Below are 27,928 nucleotides of genomic sequence, written 5' to 3'. Positions count from 1 at the left end.
AGAACATAGAAATAAAATTCTGAAAAATGAAATTTGAGCAGACCAAATTCGTGATTTATTTCCATTTATTATGAAATACCTGTGCATTTTTCCTGAAAACGAAGACATGGCATCATTCAAAAGTCACTTTAGAGTACGTTCATCCCAAGAAAACGGGGTTTGATGCCCGTGTTTGCTTGTGAGCTGTTCAAATGTACCGCTCTATTTTGGCTGGTTGACAAATGAGTGGGTGAGGTCACACCCCTTTCTAGGCCTGACATTTGATCCACTCTGTATTGACATGGCCTAAATTAAGATCTGAATTGCAATTGCATGTCAATAAGTGGGAGCACATGCCTTAGCCCAGTAGTTCTGGTGTCGACTAGTAGGCCTAGTTCCTCATTGCTCACTCTATGAATGCATGGAGGTATACCTCCAATCCATGCTCACTCCTGGTCAGTGATAGTGATTGGTCACAGCAGGCCGGGGCCGCATGGCTCGAGCTGAGGGGGGGGGTGGCAGTTGTCATTCCTAAAGAACATGAGAAGGGGTAATGCACACCCGTGTCAATGGATTTTTGTTGAGTATCCTTACGGTGGGCCGGGACCGGGATTGCACAGCTTTATTCCACACTCCATGCGGCAGGGTGAGGAGTATCTTCTCGGCGCCAGTTGAAAGATTCGGGCGGGCAGTTTTAGTTTCAGAATAAGGGCTTTCATGCTTTTCTTTGGTGCCTCTTCCGGGACACGGATGTGCATAACTCTTTGGGGGGGGGGGGGGGGGTACATCATTCACCCTGCATGCATCAACAGTCAACTAATACTTTAGGAGATGGATCTCTTAGCAAGTTGACTGTAGAAATATTATGGCTTTGGCTGAATGCCCAGCCTTATGCAATGTCAAGTACAGCTAAACATACAGTGCTAAAAGCACAGGACGTGTGTACAATAGTTCCACACAGTTTGACACAGATCCAAGGCCTAGCTCCCAGACAATACATTTTTGTACAAATCACATAAAACTCATAATAAAGTGACCTATTACAAACATAAAAGGCCTAGTATGTACTTGGGGACTATCTGACATGTCTCACTGTAAATTTTCCACAGTTGATTCAATGATTGTGTGAGCATGTTCATGTAAAATGAAACAGATTTTTGCAATTTTCAACCAATGTTTGTGTGTACCTTGAACACTGATTTATTGATACATGTACAGTTTAGATCCTGTGACTATGAAGATTGACTTCCGCGTTGGACTAAATCATCTCTATTTCCTGTTGGCGGGGTCATCATTAATAACTTTGGCCATTTGTGCATGGATCAGGGGTGGATTTGTGTGTTGACTATTCAGTTGTGAAAGGAAAAAATTCAGAGGATTTTTTTATATAGTCTAGAATGTTTTGAAACAGGTCAAATCAGGAATTTATCTATAAACTGCTTCTCGACTGACACATCAGACGCTTATCTCATCTCAGTCGAAAAAGGTTGTCACCAAAAGTCGGCCTGGATTTTATTTTTATAAATGTTTTGTTTTTGAGCAGAAAACTTTTACGAAAAAATACTAACAATTTGGATATATTTTTTGACGTCTATCACATCAGCTGATCTCATTGTCGTACTAAACTGTACATGATATCGACACCATGGCAGCAAGTCTGAGGGTTAAATCTCGGCGCGCCCTTGACGTGCTCGGCGCCGCCATGGCATTTTCAAACTCGGCAAACAACGGTAACGAATCTCCTTCTTTGCAGCATCAAGGATTTGGCGGGGGGAAGGTGAGTTGTTTTGTCTTCTTCTTTTTTTGGTTTAAAACGTTGATTAGAAAACACAGTGAACAAAGCTACCTTGCACTAAAGTAACAATAGCTGATAAAACCTTACGTGTACTCACACATTAGTAAAACTGAAAGAGTTGAAATATGGTGTTCAAAAGTGATGAATCATCCGTTATCTAAATGTTATTGGATGTCACTTAATTAAAACTTGATTGGATGTTGTAAATTCATTTTAATTTGATTACATTACCGACGTATTAATTTTGCTTGATATTTCATCATGTTGCAGTTTATTAGTAAGTAGACTTGTTATTGTAAATTGTTTTAAAGTTTTTCATGGCGTTTTATTTTCCCAAATTTTACTGGTCGGAAAAACGAAAAAATTCCTAGTTTACAATACAGAGCTAAGGATGCTGAAATCCCAACTTCAATAACTTCTTTTGGCAAACAATGTGCGAGGTTTCAGTGTTGACACTTAACAGTATGATAGTAAAGATGAGGTCATATCGGGAGGGGCGTGAAAAATATATTTGTCGCCCAACATCAGGAAACCATCGCTCCCGCCCCTTGTCTTGTTCGCCTGACCAATCCATCCATATCTTGAGTTCCAGCATCAGCTAGTAAAATCCAGTATTGTCCCCGCAGATGTTCGGGATCATATTCTGTCACCCCAATCAATTCAAACATTGTTTGATCAGGCCATTAATGCGACAAAAAGCACACAAATCCTGTACAGGCCTACTCGGGTTAGGGTCTGTGCAGCTGCTGTGATTTTCAGAAGAAATAATTTCTTGCAGTGGTAAGGGAGGTCACTTTTAAACGAAAACATAAAATTGGATCGCATCGCCTCGACTTTCCCAAAAATGTACTGAAGCTGGGTATTTTCTCAGATGCATGGAGGATACTAAACTTGCTGTGCCGGTACTCTTGGACCTAGAGACTTCAAATTTGGTATGAACACTATAGAGGCATTTCCTCTTTGACCACTTTTCAGGTGATCAGGTGATCAGGTGGTCAATGTTTTCTGTCTTTACTCACTGTGAGGTCATGTCCAATTCAGTCTTGATTCAAGGATGAATTATATGCTTCTGCACGTCTGTTAAAAAAAGACTTGGGGATGTTGGTTGCGGCAAAAACAGACCTTCAGGGCTCATCTACCAAGTTGGCCTAAATTGGTCAAAGTTGTCAGTCTTCACTGTGAGCTCAGGTCAATTCCTCTTGATTCAGGGATGAAATATAAATTTCCATTGAAAAGTCTGACAAGAGGATGCACTATTGCTGCAAAAGGGTCAATGTGATATCAACCAAGTTGGCCTACAAAAACATAGTGTGGAATTTATGCTTTAGGACAACCTCTCAATCTCAGGAAATTACTTTCGTTGTCTTTGCCTGCTGAAACTGGCACAAGTGTGACAGAGGTCACCCCGATATACACATGACTCATATCGTTAGGAGCCAAATTCAAGTTGTTCATGTTGGCATAGGTGCAACTGCAAGAAATAACACAGGAAATGATAAGATTTTGACCTCCTCTCCATCTCGTGACAATGTAATTTGTAAACCTAAAGACTTTGCTACGAATGCTTTTGACAAATTCGCCAGGACTATCATTGAAATTGTAGAAAACAATCTTCCCGGCTGTTGTAACATCTAGAATTGGATCTTATTAACAATGACGATGGGCATGGCACAACTGACTTTCTGCATCCCGGCGCTCAAGGAAAGACCCCCTCGTCCAGTCTTGTATTATCCAGTTGATCTGCCTGATCACTATTGTAAGGTAAGAGTGTATCATTGTTACCGACAGGAGTTTGGTCTCCCCTCTTTTGCTCTTTATGCAGGAAGAGGACTCAAATTATCCTTTAGGTGTATTCAAGTTCTTCTTCAGAACAACAGTTGCTCCTTATTTCAAGTTTTTATGGCCAAAAGGCCTTTTGATCATTGAAGTGGATGCAAACCGACGAGGATTCAGCATTCTTCAGAAGCCTTTTGGGGGTTGGAGCCTTTACTGGATCTACCCCTTGGATGAGGAAGAAAATACTGCATGTTAGTTGTTAAACCTATCCACGAAATTTTACTGTAATGGCCCCACATCATGATAATACTGCCATGTCAAAGCTTTGCTAACTTTGAAATTGCGGTCAATTTATTGAACCACCTCTCCTGAAGTAGCGATGTTGGAGTGTAAAATGTTGTTGAATGAGTGATGTTACCAACAAATTGAGAGTACCCATTAACAGTGACCTTTCAGCTTGTATAACCGAAGTTGGTTAAAAATTACTTGGGACAACATATTGGAATATCATGATGGTTCTGTGGTTGTGACATTACAGTGCAGGTTACCGGTACGTGTAAAAATCGAACACAAGGACATGGATCGCACCATTTGGAACTGGAAAACAACGGTGGAGCAAAAAAAGTTGCTGGTACTTCACTTCTGTGCTATCAGGCAACAACATCGAGGAGAGTTGAAAACATATGACATAGTAGCCAGCCCCTGCAGGTGCCATGACAACTATCTGTGCTGCGAAGGCCGTCTTTGGATTTCTCATGACACACTTTTTCCTTCACGTACAGTTAGTTCAAAGGTTTGACTTTATGTATCACCTGTGTTAGAATAGACACTGATTGATGCTGGAGCAAAAGTTCCTATAGTGGATATTCGGAAGTTGGGTTGTGGGTTTGACTCTGACATTCTCCCAGGTGCGTTGAACCGCAGCAGCCTTGAAACAACCACCTGTTTCAGCTAGCTTGATATTTGTGAAGGGCACTGGTGGTTCTGGATACATTACAATCAGGTATTCCTGCATCTTGGCGATAACTGTCCAAAGTTGCAGTTGCGGTGGAGTACGTGTAGATGTCCAAGGTAACCTCTGGATTTCAAAATTCAAGAAAACCTTTGGGCTTCAAATACATCCTGATATTTCAACAAACTGATTACTTGCTGGAGACAGATTTATCAGTGTTCGGGGAAGAGAAGGTTGTGATACGTAGGCTACTGTGGGGTAGTTCACTCAGTTAGGAGAGTTTGTGTCAGGAAATGTTGTGGGAAGTTGTGCCAGAATGCAAGAGCTGATGTGTGATAACCTAATATTCTCCATCTTGAATTGTTGGCATGGAAGGTACATTTTTTGGAAGCTGAGGTGTGGACTGATAGCAGTCGTTTTCATGATAAGAAGCACATTCCGTATTCCATATTGTAGCCGTGGTACTGGATCAGGAAGCAAGGTTGTTCCATCTTCCGTTCTGGATCATTTTTGAAGTGTTTTTCAGTTTCGTATGGATTTCTCTCATTTGGTGCAGGTCATATCCAGTGCTGTCAGAGCAATAGTCTGTTCCTGTTGGTGAATGTGTTTGCAATGGTAGCCCCTTCCAGCCCGCTTGAGTGTAGCAGGTCAGTCACAATTCCTCTATACTTCCGTCCGACTTTGGCCACTTTCCTCCAGTCATCTTTCATTCTGACTTATCACACTGATTTCACTCATCACACACTTTCTCTCTTTGGCTGCTTATCTTGTGTTGTTTCCAGCATTTCCATGTTCGCTTACGATCTATCTATTCCGTGTTCTCCACAAGGCCATTCGTCAGAGCATCCCACTCAACCTTTGCAGCTTACCTTTGATGAGCCACCCTACCTTGCTCTAGAAGTTTTTGAAAGGTTTCTATAGGGCTACATCACCTTAAACTGCTGGCCTCCCTACGTTATGTTGCACGCTGGCAAAACTTCTTGATACTTTGATGGTTCATTCAGAAAAAAGTTTGTCGGTAGTACTACCAGGTGCTTGATCTGCTTGAGATTGAAACCTGCCGTTTGGAATCTTCCAGGTGTTAGAACGGCATGCTCTGTGGCTTGTTAGGTTACCGCAAGCATGTCAGATTTGTTTGATCAACACTTTAGAACTCTGATGATGTGAATCATTGACTACCTGAAGATGATCTTCCTATTTGATCGATCTGCAAGGTAAAACCTTCATGGATTCAATTCCTCCAAACGAAATGGGATAGTTTGGCCAGCCCAACATCGCGTGTGAACATTTAACTGATAGTGCCAACGGCTGAGGAAGTTGCGTCGTCTGTTTTTGATTTCAAGTGATGTCTCAAGCAACGGCCAAAGCATCTTCAAGTCATCTTTGGGAGTCAAGGTCATCCCCATTTTCAATACCAAGGTCTCCGATAACCTCCCCCCCCTCCACACACACACAAACAAAAATTAGCAGTTGGTGGTTTCAAGTTTTTTGTGACTATAAGTGTATGACTCTTGATGCGTCAAGATGTGTTTGCCTGTTATGTTTGCCTGTATTGAGAATGGACAAGATTGTTGCTTATTTCTGTTCTGATTAGAACGTTTTGATACGGTGGTTGTTCGCGTAGACTGCTGGGGTGCGAGGATGAGGAAGGCAAGTGTGTGATAAATATCACGAGGTAACTCGACTACCATACCAAATGGTACATTGGTACATGGTACCATGGTACATTGTATGGTTACTGGATAAGAACCAAACAATTCAGTATGTGATTCTGGAGGAATTTGCAATCTTCAACATTTGTTGTGACAGCATCATGGCAATTAATAAACTGCATTGCTATTAATGGAAATGCTATAAATTGTGTTGATTGCTGCGTTTATAAGTAATCATGAACCGACGTAGGATCACTCGTTCTAAGAGGATGGCATTCTGCGGACTAGGGTTCCCCTATGTAGAGGATGAATTCGAGGTAGGTGAAAACGTTGTGAAAGTATTTAGCCTCTCAAGTTTCGTCGCGTTTTGTGATGCTGTGATACGCAGTTTGAATTGTTTTATATCAATCACATGTGAGGGGAATGGTAACTCCATTAGAATTAGCATTGTACACAACTTTGTGGGTAACTATATATATGACACAGTGTGATACTTTTATTTGAGCCTTGTTCGTTTTATGTCAAAAGAATTTTGATTGAAATTGGATTGAAATACTGAAGAGACGATACAATCAAAAAATCATGCCATGCAGTGGAAGTGAGAATGCATGAAAGATAGTATTGACAACTATTCATAATCACGACAGTTTGACTGTCCTGTCCATGCATGACGAGTGTGACACCTCTGTTTTCGTACCATTGAAAAAGACCCATCCATTCGTCCACAATGAGCCATTCATTTTCCCCAGGTTTGATTCGAGATCTTGGGTTTTCAACCAGGAAGGTTTTGACATAGGGTATTAATTATTTACTTGTCATCTGCAATAAATATATTTAGACCTGTAAGGCATTCGCAGTCATAGACTCGAAAAGTTGTTGGACTAGGATGTAACTCATTTGTGTGTTCGAAGTGGCAATCTAAGATTTCTCGATAGAATCAGTGGCCATCATTCGAGGGGATTAAGATAGCTTGTTAGAAGTCAGTGCTTGGGCTTTGCCAATTTGGAAAGACCTCTTATTCAGGAAATCAAGAATTGTGGACATTTGTCTATCATCTCTACTCAATATCCCCTCGCTCGAAAATATTGTGCTTGTGAAAATAATTGGGTTCACCGTACACCAGAGTACTGCCTTTCATTTTCACTTTACTAATCAGTCCAAAACGTCTTCGAAAACAAAATCTAGGATGTAGTTTTTGCTCTTACTCATTCGTCAGCAGTTAGAAATCAAGCTGGACTTTGGAATTCAAATCCTCGGCGGGTGTTATGAGTTCCTTGCGGTCGATGGTAACCAAGACTCCACACTGATAAGGAAAGGAGATTAAAATGAAAAACAATTCTGAAATAAGAACTTGGAGATTCTGATATATTTAAATATGAAACTTATCTGGCGTGGACTTGAGTTTGCCGTCATTGAGCTATCAGTTGTTTATTTGTGGGAAACATCCGTTTAGATGAATGACAGGATTTGTCCGAAAAGCGTGACACGTCCACAAAGTGGTCTGCATCAAATATTTTTCGGAAATCTTTAATTCATTTGTGGCCGGTAACAAACCTCGTTATTCTGTGGATATAATCGCGAGAAATCTTCCATCATGATGAAGGGCAAAAAAAGTTCATTCGACCTGACGAGTTCAAAACCGGATCCTGCAGCTCCGACTCGTCCGAGTCTGAAGAGGGACCTGCATGTAATTGACTCAAAGTTTGAGGTAAGGGAACTAGCACGAAGTTAGGCTCCGCAGTTAACTAGTAATCAATATCGGGAGATTTTAGATGTAAGCAGGAGGAAACCGGAGACCCCGGAGGAAGAAACCTGGGCTGTCGAAGTGAGTCACCCTCTCTATCACATTTGAGACTGGATGGGGAATCGAACCTGGGACCTCAGAGGTGACCGACATTGACACTCCAACAGCCTTTTGACTTTTGAACAGTCCCTGGAGGCAAGATTCTCTGATTGCTCTCAGACTGATACTTTTTAGAATGATAAAAACTTAGTCAACAAATTGCCATCAATTCCTTAGGTATATGGGTCAATGATAATAATAAGCATTGTTTTGCTTTCACTAGGCACTTATAAGTGTTCTAATACAATAATATGCCAGTCCTGAGTAGAGTGGTTAGAAGTGGCGGGCTACCTGGTATCAGAAAAGTTAACACATGACCTGCGGAAATTCCTGCCAATTTGCTGGCGGGGTGTACTCTGCTCCAGGGGATGGGTGTCATATCAAACAGGATATTACTCATTTCATTCATATTTCTGTTGTTGTAGTGTTCATATCAGGATACTTTTGCTCTCTTTTCGTGTTTTCCAGTACATGTATGTGCGTTTTGGATTGCTTTTGGCGACTTGATTTGGTTGTCAGGAGCTGGTGTCTCTGTTTTTGATGTAGATGTATATGCTTTTGGGCTTTGACAACTTGATTTGGTTGTCAGGAGCTTGTGTCTCTGTTTTTGATGTAGATGTATATGCTTTTGAGTTTTGGCAACTTGATTTGGTTGTCAGGAGCTGGTGTCTGTTTTTGATGTAGATGTATATGCTTTTGAGTTTTGGCAACTTGATTTGGTTGTCAGGAGCTGGTGTCTGTTTTTGATGTAGATGTATATGCTTTTGAGTTTTGGCAACTTGATTTGGTTGTCAGGAGCTTGTGTCTCTGTTTTTGATGTAGATGTATATGCTTTTGGGTTTTGGTAACTTGATTTGGTTGTCAGGAGCTTGTGTCTCTGTTTTTGATGTAGATGTATACGCTTTTGGGTTTTGACAACTTGATTTGGTTGTCAGGAGCTGGTGTCTCTGTTTTTGATGCAGATGTATATGCTTTTGAGTTTTGACAACTTGATTTCGTTGTCAGAAGCTAGTGTCCCTATTTTCCTGTTTCCTGTACATGTATGTTCATTTGGATTACTTATGGTAGCTTGATTTGGTTGTCTGCTGCTGGCCTGGTGTCCCTGATTTTGTGCCATCCTGTAGCTATGCACGTCTTGTACATATATTCCTGCACACATTCTGTCCCAGCCTATGGTTGCTTGCCCCTTTTAAAAATTTGCTCTCAGATAGTTCATCTCCTCTGACAATCCCCCCTTCATTTAGTCTATGTTGCTTATCACCTGTCAGATAGCGACTACTTGGCACCAACGCAGTCTGGGGCGAGTCAAAAAACATGGAATGTGCAACAATATCATAGTCAATATGAAGGATAGCGTTTCATATCAAGTCTGGGCCATCAATTGAGTTAAGAAAAACAGATCAGTTCCATTGTTTATCTTTTTCTAGTTAGATAGTACAATCTAATTGTTATGTCTATGTTTTATATAGGCTAATGTATCTTTCATTTCTCAACAAATTTCTGTCTTGGACATTTGGCCAGTCGTTCTTAACAGGCTCCACCAGCTTTGAAGTCAGATCATCAAAATGAAATTTAGTAGTCATAAACAAAATAAGTAGGTCGTGGAACATATTTCCTGGAATTTTAATGACATTTGGGTGTTAGATAAAGAGCACAAGCTTGTAGTCTTGCCAAGCCCTCTCATTTCGTCCAAATCGAATCTCCCTAAGCGACCAGGAAGCGAGTATAGTTTGGGGCCTCGGGAGTATGGCGTTCTTGGGCAATCACACCCTTAAACTGTTGCAGACTGTGTCATCGATTTGTATCCACTTTCTCGCTATAATGGAACAAAAGTTATCCGATGCCAAATATTCTATAACAATGTTGTATTTGATGAAGCTTTTAAGGTCTCAAGTTCTCAGATTTCCGTTGATTGATTGTATATTGTTTATTGTTTATTTCAGTACCCATTGTACGTAAATTGATTGATAATGCAACTTCCCACGCTCTGTCAACTTTGATTAATCCATTGATTTTGTCTGCTATTTCTATTGATTGAATATGAATGATTAGATCAGAGTGTTGCCGTAATTATTCTTGATCACATGACCTATAGAAGTCGGCGTTCACAGAGTCTGTGTATTAAGGTCGTTTACAGTGCACGTGTCCGTAAAGTACAAGCATTGGCTTTTATATGACTTTCGATGCTCTGGATCTTTTTGAGTTTTTTTCGTTAGATCATTTATCTTCATGTCTTTGGCCCGTGTTGTTCACTAGTTTTTTGTTGTCACTTAGTTTACAGGTTAGGTTCTTTCCGGCTAGCCTGGTAGCATCTTGCTCAGGTTGATAGTGATAGAGTTGGATACAGTTGTTGTTTGAGTTACAGACTGTCATCAGCTTCTTAAGTACTGTTGTTGTTTCAGTGGCAGACTGGCATCCGGTTTTAAGGGTCGGTCATTGACTCATTGAGTGACAGACATAGTTCCGAGTGGCAGACTGCCAGGTTGGTCTACTGTCATCATTTGAGTGACAGGCTGACATGAGGTTTTCAGGTGACCATTTGAGTGTGAGACTGGCAGGTACTGCCAGGTACTGTCGTATTTTGTGAGCTGCTGCTTTGTAGGTGCCTTGTCTGTGCAAGTGCTTCATAGTCAGTTGTTCAGTAGCAGTGGTAGGCCTATTCCTCTCCTGCGATGGTTAGCTGCCTCTCCCGGCCAGGGCAAGTGGTAAGCATGGTCGTCTCAGGAACCTAACACTTGGCTGTAGATCTCTGCCCCTGCAGATTCAGGTCCACAGCCTCCTTGAAAATGTGTGTCATGGTCTAGCACATAAAACTCCAGTATCAAGGATCACTCGAAGTTTCAGGATTGTTTAATACAGTCTTTCAAGTAACACTATATCGGGGCGAATACCACTTTTCATTCCAAATCTTAAGGAAAAACACATTTTTCGGCGATGTTTGGATAGCAAATGTTGAAGAGGAGTTGATTTTCATAAATCCTTGTTCCAGATTTCTTATAAAGTGGCAAATTTCCTGCAGGGGATCATGCCAGTTGGAATTTTTCTCATTGTCATCATTCATATTTTCACTGGTGACGATAGTACGCACACCCAGCAGGTGTACTAGTATCGATCACACTCCAAACTCGTTGCCGAAGTTAGTCATATGCCCAGATTTATGAACTGACAACTTGTTGAAGTGCATCGGATCTCATCACAACCGAAACACAAATTGTCACTCCCCATCTGGTTCACAACTTTTGCACTGTCATAACGTGGCAGTTTTGGTGACATCATGTTAATGATCACGCCCACACCTTGTTTATAGATTTCCAAATTCAGGAATTCCTCGGGAGGGCGGAGAAAGAAATTACAACCACTCCCATTCTACTACACTCTCCCAGATTAAACAACAGTGGTAGATAGACCTTCTGAATCATCTTGAAGAATTTTACACGAAGTTAACATGTTTATGCCCTTTTCGAGAGCAAAATTCCAACCCAGCAACGTTTTTCTCAAAAATTGTTTTCCTTAATTGAAAAGAAATAAAAATGTTTACCGGTGCTATAGCAAAAGACTTAGCGACAATCTCTCTTCAAATGCTTTGCTCTAAAAATCTAGTCATCTTCCAAACCATGAGATGGCGCTGCACTTGGACAGTGTCAGCTGATCAGTTGTTGCCAAATTATTTTGACCAACTCGTTGAACAAGTTGAGTGTGGGTAGTAGCACCCTGTCAGACATGTCAAGTACCAATACTATATATGAAACAGTCGTTTCAAAATCGATCTTTTGTTTGTTGATAGCTTTGCAATTGTAGCATACTCCAGGTTTTCACTTCGGGCGTTAGTCTGCGTACCTACTTTTGCAAAGGGAGGGATATTCGCAGAATCTTGTCCAAGGCATGATGTGACCTCGTTCGCGCAAATTTCGGAGTTGTATTGTACATGTCTTCAGGTGCTGGTTTGGGTCCAGTTGAAGTTTTGAGCAGTGCCCGTTTCAGTGCAGTTGAATTTTTGAGCAGTGAGGGAAGTTCTGGAAATGCAGTCCACTTGAGGAAATCTTCACCCACAGGTTGCCGTTTGACTATTCAGGTACCATTTCATACCTGTCTCCTCCTGACACTCTGCCTCTAGCCTCGTTAGGTTTTGCACGTTCAGGCTTAGCAGTAGATACATGTACCTATTCCGTCTCCCACTGGGAGAATCATTGTGACCATATCACCTCTGTCACGTTGCCAAACCTTTGCCTGATCCCTCGAGAGTATCTCCCGCACTGATCTGAATAATGTGCGAGAGGAAGGCGAGAGGCTACACGATGCTCAGGTCGATTTCATTATTTGCCAGAAAAGCTAACACTATGCCACGGGAGTTACGTCGGAGTGAATCGGCTCCTGTACCTTCGAGGAAGACCAGTCTAAAACGCTTGAGTTGGGGGTTCGGCCATTACAGTCACGATCAGCAGGTTAGTATCATCATTCAATCACATACCAAGCTGAATTTTTTATTTTTTTTTTCATGTTTACGGTTGCATTCAAGGTTGGCCGCCTGCAGTTAAGAAAGCCGACCTGCTTTGATTCTGTGTTAGTTCGATTACTCATTGAAGCATTACGTTTTTGAACCTGTCTATTTCTAGATTCTGCCAGAGATGGCATGAAATTTCATATGATAAGACAGATATCTTTGGGATTTTTCACTCATAGTGTGCTATTTGTGGATGGGCCAGGTGACTGAGATTAATTTTGATCTTTCTCGACTGCTGTTTTATGCACAGAACAGCAACGATTTCTAGCGTTTTAGAAAGTAGAGATGAGGAGAGGCTCAGGGAGGGGGAAGATCGTAAAACACCTTGGTTAACAATGTTGTAATGATTTCTATATTCACACTGAGCGGCAGCTATTGGGTGTGTCCCACTCTGAGAAGAGCCAAAGCTATTGCCATGGTTACGAGCTAGTCACAGTGACAGATTCTGAGTTGTGTGTGATGATTGCTCAATTGTTCAAATTGCAAATAACATGGCTAATTGAGCTTGATAAAAAATTAAATAGTCAATGGATTTCTCATTGATATTCAAAATCATTGTATATTTGTGGCCTACATTTTGATTTCCAAGGTTACTTGAGCTGTGAAGCGATTCCCTTTGATTACCCAGCTGCTCCACCCTGTCATTCAGGTCGTCACGCATGTATGAACACTGAGCAGGTTATTTCATTGAAAATATCAATTGTTATCACCTAGCGTACAGGTGATAGAGTGAGTCATACCATGGTCACTGGTTTTCAAAGGCATCCTTATTCCTTGGTACCAGGTTGTTCTATTCAAATGTCTGTTTGTCAACCTGTAACCCAGGTGATAGAGACGATGAGTCATACTGTAGGGTAGTGTCATTTCTGAGCTCTGATGTGGTTCTGGCTCTGGAAGATGAGGTCAGCATTGGGTGTGTCTCAAACTTATAAAAATATATTTGTGCAAAATGTGACCATTTTCTTGTTTTGTAGTTATTTTCATGGTTACACCAATTACTCTTAAGAAGTATTATTATGGTATCTCAACCAAAACATTTGAATTTCTAACGTAGATTTCATGTATTGCAAAATAAATAAGCACAAACATGTTCAGGTTTTATCCTGTGGGAAATACAGTATAGGATATATTGCGAAATTGAAAGAACTAAATCTAGTTCAAACCATAAAAATAATAAATGGCCAACTGCATGGTGTAACAGCTGTGGTTGTTTGCCTGGTCTGTAGGCAATTGCATGAGTTAAATTGATTTCAGCCCATGGCATCAACCAGTAGGTTTTAAATTGCACTTGCAGAGCTCCGTGCTGTAGCAGCCGAGTCCAAGCTGCATGTTTTAGCTCTCGGGAAAACCAGCCAACCGGGTGGAGAGCAGCAAGTAGAGTTAAGTGCCTTGCTCAAGGGCACAAAGACTAAAGAGTGGTGGTGAGCCTTTCGAGAGTTGAACCCACAACCTCCTGATTATGAACCTAGTAGCTAACCATGTAAGCACTGATCTCCCCATGGTACCCTAGGTCTGAAATCTTACAATACACAGAGGTTAGGGAATGCACGTATTCCAAAACATCCACTCTTCTTAAAAAATCAACTTATAAATAAAATTCACTCAAAAGTGGCGTAAAAAATTACTTAGAAAATTTGTATTTATATGTCTTCTAAACCTCTCACAAATCGTTTTAACAAGTTGAATGATCTTGTTGTGTTTTTCCCTGGAAATAAAAGTAAAAAAAATGAAAATAATCTTTCGGAGATCACTGCAATTCTTGCTGCGATCAATGAATTTAATTTGTTTGCGAAATTCAGACAGTTTATATTAGTAACAGCTGTCGATATATATCATCCTAGTCGTCTGTGCGATCGATTGATAGAACAGCCCAATCGTATCGCTCATAGCAGGTTGTAAAGGGTGGCGTCAGAACCATGGTCTTACTCATCGGCGAATCTTGTTGTTATCAGAATAAAAGCTGTGGCGAAGTCAGTATTGTGAGATTTATCTGGTCAGATAGTGGTGGCAAGTCGGAGAGAAGAGATGTGGCACAATTGGATGATCTCTGACAGTTTGTGCGATTTCTGACAGTTTGAGGATTTTATGCAATTAAAGAGGTTGAATAGCGCCTCCAGAAGCAAGCAACAGCGCCACCCGTAGCAGAAATAAGAACTGCTTAGTGACGTCATGGTTTCCATATACGGCATCTCATTTGCATATTTTTACAACCTTATTTACTACGAGTTATAAATATGCCAGTAGCACGTGGATCATGCCGGGCGGCGCTGTCAGGTGTTTCCACTATGGGTTACATAATCGGCTACAAAGAGCCCAGTGTTCTAGTAAATGAAGTTAGCAATGATAGCGAAAGAATGTTAGTGTATGTTACGCAGTCAATAGCGATAGTAGTGAGTTGGAGAGAGGAGAAAATGGAAAATGGAGAGAATAGTAGTATGGATTTCGAGTCCCAAGAAGAAACTTTGCAAAGTTTTCATCAAACTGATAATCATATTCCTTCCTTCTCTGTCTCCAACAATTAAAAGTTGCTGCAGTCAGCCTGATGCGTTTATCCGCGAGCGAATCGACGAGACAAGCATTTTTCAAGCATCCGAATGGTACCTTACAGATCCGCAAGGGGCGCGTTACCGAAAATGTTGCAAAAATCAATAACGTGATCGTAAATATTGTCATATTTTTCAAAATGAGAGTATGTAAATGATACGCAGACGGTAAACCAATGAACGGCCAGTATCTATTGAACCTTACAAGTGATTTGGGGGCCTTGAAACTCCTTATATTTATCAATGAAACCTTATTCCCGCCTAAGGTTTTGACCGGGCCGTCCAAAACTCCCCATTTTTTGGCGGGCCATTCCCTTTAATCTCAGACCCTGGAATAACGTGCTGAATTTGAATTAGTACTCCTAACATTTGTATCTAGGAAGATTCCGACCGTATGCTAATTAGTCTAATTAGCATTACCAGTAGCAGCTGGAATCAATTCATGTCTGGATATGCACATGTTCGCCTTACCAGGGCACCACTATTGAAACAATAACACGCTTTGAAATATTTACCGTGTTTCCATTGGTGTCTTGGACTAACCGTTTGTAACGATCATGACAGTTGGAAAAGTTCCTAACCGCCACAAGATGTTTAATTAATCCGTGTCTCAAACATTTTGTGTGCAGTGTCATTCGGATATTTCATTTCTGGATGTATTCAACTGTACTGTTCAAATATGGATTATCGATTCTCTGATGACATGCTTGGATGTTCAATGTAGCTATTGCCTGAAGATTTTGTCGTAGTCAAGTTTATTTCACTGCAATCTACATCAATTTTGACACACTTTTAGGCAGTTCATCGAAAAATACTTTGGGAAAATCACAATATTGACTAGCATTTTAAAACATTTTGCTCAGAATCAGCTCAACTTTGTAACATACCGACATTGCTCCCTACTGGTGCTCGGGAACCGTTCTAACAATTTGGTGCTCAATAAAAGCTCAATAAAAGCTCAATGCTTCTATTCATGGATGAGAAAAGCTCAACTCGATTTGAAAGCTAAGCTTCTGTGGAATCGACTAAACTAAATGTATAAAATGCGTCGCGATAAGTCTCTGACCACGTTGAATTTGTTCCGCGAGTACAAGGATTTGGATCGTGTGGCTGAGTTGAAATTGTTGCAGAAAAAGTTATATGAGGTAAAATATTATCATCTTACTTGTCTTTATTTTTTATGATGCTGAGGTGTCAATCAAATGGCATGTTATGACTCAAATGCCGTAATATGGTCATATATATCTTAGAGTGTCTGCATGTAGCATTGGACGCTTTAAGATATCACTAGTTCTCTGAGAACACACACCGGCCCTCATGCTTTTCACTGGTAAAAATGATTAATAAAAAAGACAAATGATAGTCAAATCGATTGATAGTAACGATAACTATAATCGTTAGCATTTGAATGTTGCATTGAGTGATAGAGCGGAATCATTATCATAAGCGTGTCGCCGCTAACACGAGTGTAACATCAATTCTGCATGCGCTAATGCCGCTAACGATTATATCTCGTTATAATTAATAGGCAACAAAGTGATAGTATCGTCATCTGAATGGTTTCAAGTCCCATTACTCTATTAGTCATGTTTGTGTAGTTTATGGTACGCTGAAGTTGTCCAGAAAGCAACATTTGCAAATTCGTTCTCGACAGTGACGCTTGGCCAATGTATGATGTTTCTCGAGTTCGAGTAGAGGACCCCGGTTAATAGCGTCATGACTCTCAGCACCAGTAAGTTGATGTACATGAATGAATGCACACCAGGTTTTAAAAAAGGCAATATTTCACTTGACAAAAACTTCCATTTTACCGACTGTTCTTGCCATCACTGGCTAAGCATTTCACAGGGAACCTATACTCTCAGAAAAAAAACAGAATTACCCTGAATCTAGGATGAGAAAAGAGAAATTCGAACTGGGAGACCGCTTAAAAGTAGATGCAGGACTATCTGTGTTTTACGAGCTAGTTCGAATGAACGTCTGCAAAAAAAACCAGCGCAGTAGATAACTTAGAATGCAAAAATGGAATCACCTTGTACTCGTGAGTCGGGCAACTGCTAATCCTGTCTATCATCTTATTTCACAGGTTCTGCCTACAGTCCTCAGATATATATACGAAATCCTGTAAAATATTTATTGCGATGATTTCTCATGTGAATTTCCTTCTATCGTTGCAGGGTCTGACCGGCTTCGATGAACTACGACGGTATATCAAGCAGGGAAATGAATTCTGTAAAGAGGTCGCGCTCCTCATGCAGGAGAGGGCGGATGTTGAGGCCACGTATGCCAAAAGTCTCACGAAGATTAGTAATAAGTTACAGAAGCAGGCTAGCAACTGTCTTGGGTAGGTATTCCGTGAAGTTCAGGCCTTCCAGATGCTTGGTTTTCACACCTTTTAACAGTGCAAGAGGGTGCCACATGCCCTAATGTTATCAGAACAGTTCACAAAAATATACTTCACAAAAAACAAGGTTTTTCCAAACTGTTCTGCAACTCAGAATGCCTAATTCTCCACCCAAATCCCATAAATTATTACGCTGAAACTCCTAATTATGTCAATTTTTGGCAAAGATGCTCAGGATATACATGTATGGACTTATTTGCTCACTGTACATCTATGTACTGTTATATATGACGTGTAAGGTATAATGGGGGTAATTGTAGCCCTGGTATAATTGTAGCCCCTGCCTATGATATTGATTGATATCCCATGCATCAAACAATGCAGGGGCTACAAATAAACCAGGGCTTAAACTACCCCATTCTACCCTATGTCAACTGTTTTGTATTTGTAGCTGAACACAGACACTTGCTTGTCGTTGAATATATCCACTGCATGTATATAAACGATTGCAGTCAACAAGTATCATATGCATATTTCATTCAAGTAGATTGGGCCTGAATATTCAATATAGCAAGTACAACATAAAGTTGACTTCTATTACAGTTACACACTGCTATGAAAAATACTCTTGTTTCGCCGCTCTAAGACTATTTCTGAATATTCTGGTCCCAATCTTCAAAATATGTAGATGTTTGTTTGATGCTATTCAACCTGTTCAACTTGGATAGAATGTGTTTTTGACACCAAGTTGTCGAATGGTCAGGATATAATCAACCAGTCTTAGATCTCTGAAACTGGAGTATATGATTTGTAGTTGTAGTGTCAGTTTAGACGCAGGACATTGGTAAAAATACAACTAAATTGCTCCCCCCCAAGATAAGATGTTGATCGCAACCACCTCCCCAGAACAATCTTGAGAAATAAACTTGATGGCATGTAGTGCCAATCAGGTTATTGAGATCAGTATCATTATTCAGATATGATGGCATAGTATGGTGGGACCTGTGAGTGCACTCTACACTAGAGTGTCAGAAAAACATCAATATCAGACAGAATTTGTCTTTGTTTATCCTTGTGCAATGCTAAGTAGCATTTGTATCATGACCGATTATGACCAGATAGGCAAGCGTTGCAGATATCCTGGTGAAGAACAGCTCATTATATAGCATTTGTTGGGTTTGATGTTATGTAGACTGATGCTGGCCCTTACCACATGCATTGTTGATACTAGCCTATACCCGTGGCACGGGCCACTGATGTCTTTATGGATGGGTTGCCTGTGTGTTATTTTAAAGGTTGACAGGTCAAATATACCATCCCAAGTAAGGCAGTGGCAAAGCGCTCGGAAATGTTCTCAATGGACATTTGGATCTTCTGCTGAAAGTGAATATACCCATTCCCCTCCCCAAGCTGTAAAAATCAGTCGAACTGCTCAGGGAGATTATACTTTGTCCACATCTTCTAACCACCATCTCTTTCACTGCAGCTCCCTGGCCGTGGCCTGGTTAGGCGTCGCTACCAGCGTGGAAGCAGAGGCCGACCTCCACAGGAACCTGTCGTCAGCGTTAGTGGAAGACTTGCACAAACCGGTGAAACAGCTCAGTGAATATATACACAAAACAAGAAAACCTGTAAGTCATCAATAATGTAAACGCAGAAGGACTGATGGCTGTTCTGTTTTGAAGTTTCGTAAAAATACCACCTTTAGCATACCTTTGATTTTGTGTTTTGACAACCCTGTGATAGTAATTTCAATAAGACTTTCTTACGATATGCAGCCACATATTTTGGCGATTATCTGTAAACGTGAATGCGAAAACAAACGCCACATGAAACATTTCTGATTGTAAAACGATTGTGCTCGAGGGTCAGAACAATATCTTGGTGCAAGTTTCTTGTGAAGTTTCCACTCAATAAACTAACTATTCCATATTCCGTTCCAGATTGAAGCAACAGTGGACAAGTCCATGAAAAACTTGATGGATAAACGAAATGAAGAAATGAGGGTAGGTAGCCCCTTGTCAGTTGTACTTGTAGACGAAGTGTTCAAGTTAACGAAGTTCAAGATCACATTCATTTGGACGTATGATCAATTATGATATCCGTTTATTTACAAATTGTTTTCATATCATTTCAGTCCAAGAAAAGTGCCTTTGGTTGTGCGAGAGACACAGAAAAAGTAATCGACCAAACACGAGATGTCAAAGCGGGGAAGGGGAAATTTACAGATAAAGACCTAGCAAGGGTGAGTTGTGCTTCAAGAATTTATGCCAGACTGGCGGTGCTTGGTTGTCTTTGCAATTCCGCTGGGGGTAGGCCAAAAATGCTGATCAAAACAGAGGTGTAAGTTGACGGTTTTTGATTGATTTGAGGTTTACCCGAGCGGTCTTGTTTGAACCAACCAAGGACCTACTGCGAGGTATGAATTCCTATCAAAGGGCTCATAGTGAACGTTTGCCATCAGATTTGAGCCCAGCGGTCCTTGGTTTTGACACCAAGGATTGTTATGATCAGACTTAACGGACTTAACGGACTTTCCACTACAAACAGTGAAAGTCTGCAGCCAAGGCCTTTTAGAATTGAGTGTTAGGCAGAATTTCTAGCTGAACAAGCCAAACTATGCACACACCTGAAGATCCATCGGTAATCAAATTTTGATTGGCATTCTAAGGTCTCTTCTAATCTAAAGGAACAGTAGCTTGAAGATACATTTATCCCAAGGCCAATGTTAGCTTGTTTAAGTCATACGTAGCCATCAAGCAGTTATTCTGACCTAACTTTCAGATGGAGAAAAAGGGAAAACACTCGGAGGACAACTTGCGTAAAGCAGACAAGGATTATCATGATAGTTGTCAAAAAGCCGAGGGGGCACGGCAGGAGTGGGAATCAGCTGTATATAAGGTTAGTGAGTCATTTTCTCCATGCCTCCAGGTGCAGCCTGACTGGACTTTTCAGAGTCTGTTGATGGAGAGACTTGTCGAGCTTGTACTGAATGACTCAAAAAATGACTGAGTTTGTTGAGGCACAGCTTGTGATGGATGACTCAAAAAATGACTGAGTCTGTTGAGGCACAGCTTGTGATGGATGACTCAAAAAACGACTGAGTCTGTTGAGGTACAGCTTGTGGTGGATGACTCAAAAAACGACTGAGTCTGTTGAGGCACAGCTTGTGATGGATGACTCAAAAAATGACTGAGTCTGTTGAGACTTACCTTGTTATGGATGACTCAAAAATGACTGAGTCTGTTTAGGCACAGCTTGTGATGGATGACTCAAAAAACAACTGAGTCTGTTGAGACTTAGCTTGTTATGGATGACTCCAAAAAAATGTCTTTCTCACTGAATTTTTTCTTTGGAGACTATATGCTTTCAACAGTCATAGTACTTGCCAGACAAGAGACTTAAAACTACTTGCTTTATTGACGTAACTTCAAATGTTTTCAGGGAACCAACCAATTACAGTCATTAGAAGAAGAACGAATTAGTCAGCTCCAAGACGCGCTCAATAAATATAACAACCATATATCTGTGATGGGACCAAAATTAATCAAAGTAAGTTAAAAATCACGAGATTCGCATTTTGAAGTTTTCGATCAGTTTCGTAGAGTACATTTTTGTCTGACTAAAACTATCCTTTTGTAGGTCTGTGACAACATGGGCGAGTCCGTGAAGACTGTTGATATACAAGCAGATCTGGCTTCCGTTGTTGATGAGAAGGGTTCGGGACAGAATCAACCGGAGCAGATATTGATAGAGTGCTACGTAAGTACAGTGGGGCTCCTGCCATCCCTCGATCCCTTGTCAAAGTTTGCTGCTGTTATTGATGAGAAGGCTCCAGACAGAATCAACCTGAGTAGATATGGATGTTCCCCTAAATAAACCCCAAGGAATTGATTCCAGATAACTTTTAGGATTTGAGAAATGAGAGTGGATATTATGATGAGAGAAATGAAAGTGTGATAAATCCACACCGGTCCTTCTTGTTCATCCCCGATTGTTCACATTCTCTGTGTTCCATTTGTTTACTTTTTACTCTTCCGTCATCTTTTAACCACATTGTCCAATCATGGTACCGTATTGAATTTATAGTCTCGATGTTCAGAGTTGCAACCGTAATCGCAAATCTTCAGTCAAATCTGCAGACCAAAACCTTGGCATTCCTTGGATTCCATGTTTTCGACATTCTTTAAAATCTGCATGGCCCTACGCCACAGAAAAAACCATCACAATAAGTTGATGTTTTCTATTTTACAGGCTGAGGATCTTGGCAGTCCCATGGACAAAGAGAGACGCATATACGCGCTGCGGACATACTTATATTACTTAGAAGCCGATATTGAACGGGAGCAAAAAGGACGGGAAGGTGTCGAAAAATTATTAGACGTTTATCGGAATAAGCCAAATTATGGTGACACGGAAACACAGGACGATGTAAAAAATAAATTAGCCGGGGTGAGTAGCATGGATGTTATAGTCAAGTGTGAAGGTGATACTGTGGAGCCTCCCTTAGTGGACACCTCTCTATTAAGGACACTAGTTCTGGTCCCAAATTGGCTGTTTTCATTCAATTTGACCTCTCTAATCAGGACACCTCTCTATTAAGGACAGCACTTGTCAGTCCCGAGGGTGTCCTTGATAGAGAGGTTCTACTGTAGTTTCTTTTCCCAACCACTGTAGTTCAGAGTTTTTCTTCAATGTTTGATTCTACATTTTCAGCTGAATGCCACAATGAACTTCCTGGAAGCGGGTAAATATAAGATCACATCTGCGATGGCGGCCGCGAATGGTGAACCAAAACCTGAGTACACATTCGCCCAATATATCGAGCGAACGAAAGACAAACAAGTAAGCCATAAAAACATGCTTGATCAAATAAATTTCATTTGAGCAATACACTGCCCTTCCTGGGCCACAGTTGGTATCAAATCAATTGATGCATCATACGTCATCTGCGGGTTCCTGAAGGGAACCCTATTGTGGGCCCTGTTACGAATCTAGCTAATCGACCTGTGCAGGAAATGAGGAGGTTCATTCTCATAGCCGTAGAAAATGCAAAAGGTAGGCTAATCACTGGTCATGCGAACCTCTTTAACGGGTGGGTAGCTTTCTGTGATCTGCTCTGGCAAAAGTAGGCCCTTGGGGTCAAAGATGGATATGAGTTATTGGCATGGGGTGAAATTGCACAAAATTCTGTTTAAAATTATCTATGGTACCTGTCATTTGCTTTAGAATTCGTTGAGATGTAGACTTAAGAACCAAATGCAATGATGTTAGACCCTTACTTAAGATCAGGACTTTGGCATAATTTCATTTAATGACAAAATCTGATTTCAGGGTCTTCCACAAAGTATACTCCGAGTGCCTCCAGCCTTACGTGGCGAGACTCCAGGCTTTAGATCTACATACAACGTCCCTGGTAGTCGGCCTCCCGCCGTCGGGCGACAGGTAGACTCAATGTATGGTAAGTCCCGATATTACCATGTACAACTATTTTGAGTTCAAAGTGGTACGCCGTTTGCATTAAATCATGGGTCAGGAAAATAGCAGTGCAGTTACACACAATGCTGTAGTGCATTTGTCATGCATGCAACTTGGCTGAAACTTGAATAAAATGCTATTTGTTTATCTGTCCTCAGAGCAGCATTATGAAACTTCACATTCTGTATGTATTTACGCAAAGATTATTTTGTTTTATCCACATCCAATCTCTTCCAATCAGACTTAATGACCCTGTAATGATTGCATTTGAATCAACGTTTTTCTCCTTCAGACGAAGATGAATTTGATAATTACGATGGTGATGATTTTGGTGCTGACGGGGCCGACGGACATGCCGCGATTGGGGAATGTCAGGCGTTGTATGATTACCAGGGGACGCAACCTGATGAACTCACGATTCACGCGGGTTAGTCTTGAATTTCTCTCGATTCTCGTATCCGTCTTTGATAAAGTGTATTGTTGATACTAAGAAGCGTCTAAGCCGAGTGGTCAACACTTCTGGCTCGATGCAAAAGGGCCTTGGTTCTATCCAGGGGAGAAGCCAGGGGCGTATTTCTAGATGAACTGGCGTGGCAGAAACATGAGTAGCTTGCATGGACTCTTCCTCAGGTAAAAGTTGGATTCACCTGGCCGATAAACCCAATTGGCACCTGACCATAGTCATAGTGGCACTTGACAATGCTCATCCCACTTTGGTGGAGGATACTCCCTTGAGAATAACACCTCCAGATGCGGAGCAAATGCTGAAGAAAAACACATTTTTTATTTTTGCGATCGACAAAGATCTAAACAGATTATGAAATGACTTCCTGCTCCGTAATAGAATCAAATTGTATGAGTTCATGCTGAGAGATCATTCTTTTCTTGCAGGGGATATAATTCGCCTAGAGCACAAAGAGGGAGATGGCTGGTGGCACGGCGAACTCAATGGACAGCGAGGAATCTTCCCCGCGACATACGTGAAGGAACTATAGTGCTGGGCGCACTTATATTTCCCAATCCGAGCATTAATTTGGATGTAATGAGAGATTTCATTGCTGCTGGTGTCAAGACTGCTAGCGGTCCATTGTTCCTGGTGTAAGGACTGTGCTAGTGGTTCATTGCCCCTGGTGTCTGGACTGCTAGTGGTTCATTGCCCCTGGTGTCAAGACTGCTAGTGGTCCATTGCCCCTGGTGTAAGGACTGTGCTAGTGGTTCATTGCCCCTGGTGTCTGGACTGCTAGTGGTTCATTGCCCCTGGTGTCAAGACTGCTAGTGGTCCATTGCCCCTGGTGTAAGGACTGTGCTAGTGGTTCATTGCCCCTGGTGTCAAGACTGCTAGTGGTTCATTGCCCCTGGTGTCTGGACTGCTAGTGGTTCATTGCCCCTGGTGTCAAGACTGCTAGTGGTTCATTGCCCCTGGTGTAAGGACTGTGCTAGTGGTTCATTGCCCCTGGTGTCAAGACTGCTAGTGGTCCATTGCCCCTGGTGTCAAGACTGCTAGTGGTCCATTGCCGCTGGTGTCAAGACTGCTAGTGGTCCATTGCTGCTGGTGTCAGGACTGTGCTCGTGGTCCAATAGAATACTGGTCTTTCAGAGTCAGACATGAAGTAATCGACATGGGACCATACGCTAAACCTTTAGAATGGGATTTTTACAGTAGCGACACCTAAATCACAGTGGCATAGAGTCTCTCACTGAACTGATGAACAATACAGTGGTACTGTAATTGTAGGAGGAAACCAGAGCGCCAATGGAGTACCGTATATGTTTCGTCCACTCATGAGTAGATGTGGTACATTTGTGAGATTTTCCATGGCATTCAGTTTCAATCATGACCGAACTCATGACAGAACATGAAATTGTTCAATATCTGGTAGTGTAGGTGATATTGGAGATCAACGTTTTGATAGAAGAGAATTAGAAAAATATATAGGGTGTACCGATAAACTGTGACCACCTTAAAAAATTCGTGTTTAGGCGAGTGCAGGCGCCGTCTGGCTGTGTAAAGATTAAACTCAGATATGCTTGGCAGCGAAAGGGTTAACAAAATTACACTGAATGCTGGGCTTGACTAGAAAATTTTGTATGTACTGTTGTTTTTGTTTTGTTTTGGTATCTCAAGATGAGGTACATGTACATCTTAGAAAGAACCATTTTCTGTCTCAAGCATAGTGCACGTTTAAACAGTTATCAATGAGAAGTTAGATAAAAACAGTGTTTGTTACAAGTAAGCAACATTGTATCTGTTGACTTTTCATAAAGCCATTTTACTGGAGCAATTCTACAAGATGTTGCATGCCATTCTACAAGGTGTTGTATGCAATTTTACAAGACATTGTATGCAAATCCTCAAGATGTATATCGACATGGATGGTCTTATTTTTGCAAAGCTTCTCGGAGCAGTTCTTTGAAATTGTAAAAATGTTTTGAGGTAATGATTGAGAAAATGGCCGTCTCTTTCATATTTTTGATGTCCATTGAATGTTCTGTTCAATTCTCTTTGCGGATGCAAATATTTATGAAATGAATTTCTTGTGCTAAAACAAAAGCAGCTTTGTCGATTGCCGCTTCTTCTTTGTACAGATATGTGTAGTTATTGATGTTGTACATAGATGGCGTAAGCAATACTTAATTAAGCTACGACGTAGGGAGATTTTCGTTGATTTTCTTATGTGCCCCCCCCCGTAAATAAAAGCAGAACTGTTTGCAATCATAACAAAGCAGAAAGAAACAAGAATTATGCAAGTAGGGAACGTTTGGTCAAAGTGGGATATTTTCAAAATTTCGCTCTTGTTTTATAAAAAGGCTTTGTCTGATAAGAAAATGTAAGAATATTTTCCTGACAGGCGCAAAATTTTGAAACACCGTTACCTCAAAAGTGACAAGTTTGGATTCACCACTTCCAAAAAACATCAATGATTTGCTGGCTGTGGTGTTGACATCACACAAATTATTTTTCACAAAAGTAAAAATAAATATTTACAAAAATTGCTTTGTAAATTGATATAGTGCTTGTATTTATTTGCTTCTTAATTGTGTTGCATTTTGGGAATCATAATATACTCATTTACCGAAACAGTTAAGTTATTTAGGCACAAATTTTGGCGTCAAATTTACGACAAGATGGCCAAAAACAATGTGACAGTGCAGAAATGTGTGATGCAGGTTCCCATTTTTGGGGACGCCCTGTATTTACAAGTATTAACTTTAATTTGTCACATTTTACTCAAACTCCAATATATATTGCTGGAAAAAACTGAGGATGAAGTGCTGAAATTCGCAAAAATTCCTTCTTGTGCCTGAAGCTAAAGGGTTTCAAAACACAGCAAGAGGGTTGATTCAGGGCTTGGAGGAGTGCTAACTATTTAGAAATAGCTGCATCTCAGATCATTTAGATTTTTGTGGAATTTTTGCAACACCCTCCTCAATTTGCCTAGAAATATGGCAACTGCATGTGAATTTTCTGTCCATACTAAATATCAATGCTCTGTGACCATTAAATGCTGCTGAATAATTTTTCAAGGACATGTCTTTGGGTATAATTTTACTGTATTGAAGGTGACGTTTGTAATGCTCTTTGGAGAGCGAGGGAACTGTGGAGAATTTGGATTCATTGTACATTTCACTTCAATGTTCAAAAATCTTAATTTTACGTACCGTCACATAGCCCCTAGCAAAAATTGTTGTGATGAAAAACATCTGTGGCCAGGTGTTCCAAGTTACCCCACCATTCAAAATCACCCCATATGAATGCACAGGGTCTATACCTGTATGTTCTATTGAAATTCTTGTTTGAGGCTGGGTTTACATAGGATTCTCTTTTTGAGGCTGGGTTTACATAGGATTCACTTTGCCACTTGTCACAGCTTAAGTGTCACATGTCTCTTGTCACCACAGTTATTGACTTGGTTAGATGTCAATCTGACGTGATATGATAGTGGAAGGCTTTTCTGTGGCCTGCTCTGTGGAAAGGGGCTGCACATTCTTAAAGTCACAAGTTAAAGTGACAATGTGAACTATGTCAACCGACCCTTGTTAGAACTCTATGTAATCTCAGTCTGAGGCTGTATGTGAACCCAATCTGGTGAGAACTCTATGTGAGCCTAGCATTAGGATATGTAGGCTATTGGTTGGCAACATTGCTTGCAAAATAATGTTGATGCTCTTGTGTAGCATGTTATATCTTGTAAATAGTACTAAATACAGAGTAGGGGGGTAGCTACTGGATGTAAAATGTTGTCAGTTTCATAATATCCTGATCTAAAGATGAACTTTTCACAGGAAAGTGAGAGAGGAGGGTTTTTTCAACTTGAATGACTGTAAAAATTGAACAAATACTCTTCTGAATTAAGGTGTTGTGTCCAAATTTCTTGTGGCACAGGATACCAACATGCTCAGTCGACCCCCGCTAATGAAAGACAAACAAGAAATGCTTCTGGCGTCAACAGTGTGTGTGTGTGTGGGGGGGGGGGGGGGGGGGGGAAGGGGGTGATATATGTATAAGATTTTTTAGCTGAAAAGTGCAGAAAATGCCAAAACCCTCCCTAGCAAATGCTTTTACTTCAGTTTTGTACAGAAAGGCCAAGTGTAAATGTACATGGAGTTTCAGATAAAAACATTTGCTAGTCTTTGTTCATATCACCCAGCGTCAAGTGTAAGAAAGAAAAAAATTGCATCAATGTGCTTGATTTATTACAATTGAGTTTGTTTTTTGTATGCCTTTGAGTGCCTCTGCAGAATCCTCTTTCTGATGATGTAATTCGTTGACTTGAGAATGCCAGGTTGTCAGGGACAAGATGGTGTTCTTGGGGCCATTGTCTTGCCAACAGGGTGAGTGAGATGAGACAATTGCCACAATACTGAGTCAGGCCTGACTCCTCTACCGTATGGCCAACAGGGTGAATAAGAGAGATGAGACAGTCACAACCACAGTAAATCCGGCCTGGCACCCCCACCATCTTGCCAACAGGGTGAGAGAGAGAGAGAGATAGAGATTTGAGACAGTCACAACCATAATGAGACAGGCCCAGCACCTCCATCGTCTTGCCAACAGGTTGAGAAA

At 40.9% G+C, this 27,928-nt stretch overlaps 1 protein-coding gene across 10 annotated transcripts; it reads left to right on the top strand.

Annotated features, from left to right (window-relative positions):
- Positions 1–24,153, top strand: LOC135500121 (nostrin-like). 10 transcript variants are annotated; one of them, XM_064791352.1, is made up of 14 exons: positions 1–133; positions 1,733–1,756; positions 17,219–17,385; positions 18,872–19,016; positions 19,329–19,391; positions 19,523–19,630; positions 20,170–20,286; positions 20,830–20,937; positions 21,028–21,147; positions 21,640–21,837; positions 22,102–22,230; positions 22,720–22,846; positions 23,156–23,290; positions 23,755–24,152. In XM_064791352.1, the coding sequence occupies exons 1-14, from the start codon at positions 71–73 to the stop codon at positions 23,856–23,858; spliced, it is 1,608 nt and encodes a 535-aa protein (XP_064647422.1). In that variant the 5' UTR covers positions 1–70; the 3' UTR covers positions 23,859–24,152. The 10 variants fall into 10 exon arrangements, with proteins under 10 accessions (XP_064647422.1, XP_064647416.1, XP_064647419.1 ...); XM_064791351.1 differs by lacking the exons at positions 1–133; positions 1,733–1,756 and adding exons at positions 8,372–8,470; positions 12,322–12,439; XM_064791350.1 differs by lacking the exons at positions 1–133; positions 1,733–1,756 and adding exons at positions 10,308–12,069; positions 12,322–12,439.
- Positions 24,154–27,928: the final 3,775 nt, after the last annotated feature.

The sequence above is a fragment of the Lineus longissimus genome, chromosome 16 (assembly GCF_910592395.1).
Source record: "Lineus longissimus chromosome 16, tnLinLong1.2, whole genome shotgun sequence".
Taxonomy (NCBI): Eukaryota; Metazoa; Nemertea; class Pilidiophora; order Heteronemertea; family Lineidae; genus Lineus; species Lineus longissimus.
This window is presented reverse-complemented; position numbering and strand designations above follow the sequence as displayed.

Excerpts from the sequence above, each read along its gene's own strand:
- LOC135500121 (XM_064791345.1), top strand. The coding sequence starts at position 12,263 with ATGTGCGAGAGGAAGGCGAGAGGCTACACGATGCTCAGGTCGATTTCA. Across the intron at positions 19,392-19,522 it reads AACGAAATGAAGAAATGAGG|TCCAAGAAAAGTGCCTTTGG; the intron begins GTAGGTAGCCCC and ends ATATCATTTCAG. Across the intron at positions 21,838-22,101 it reads TAAAAAATAAATTAGCCGGG|CTGAATGCCACAATGAACTT; the intron begins GTGAGTAGCATG and ends CTACATTTTCAG.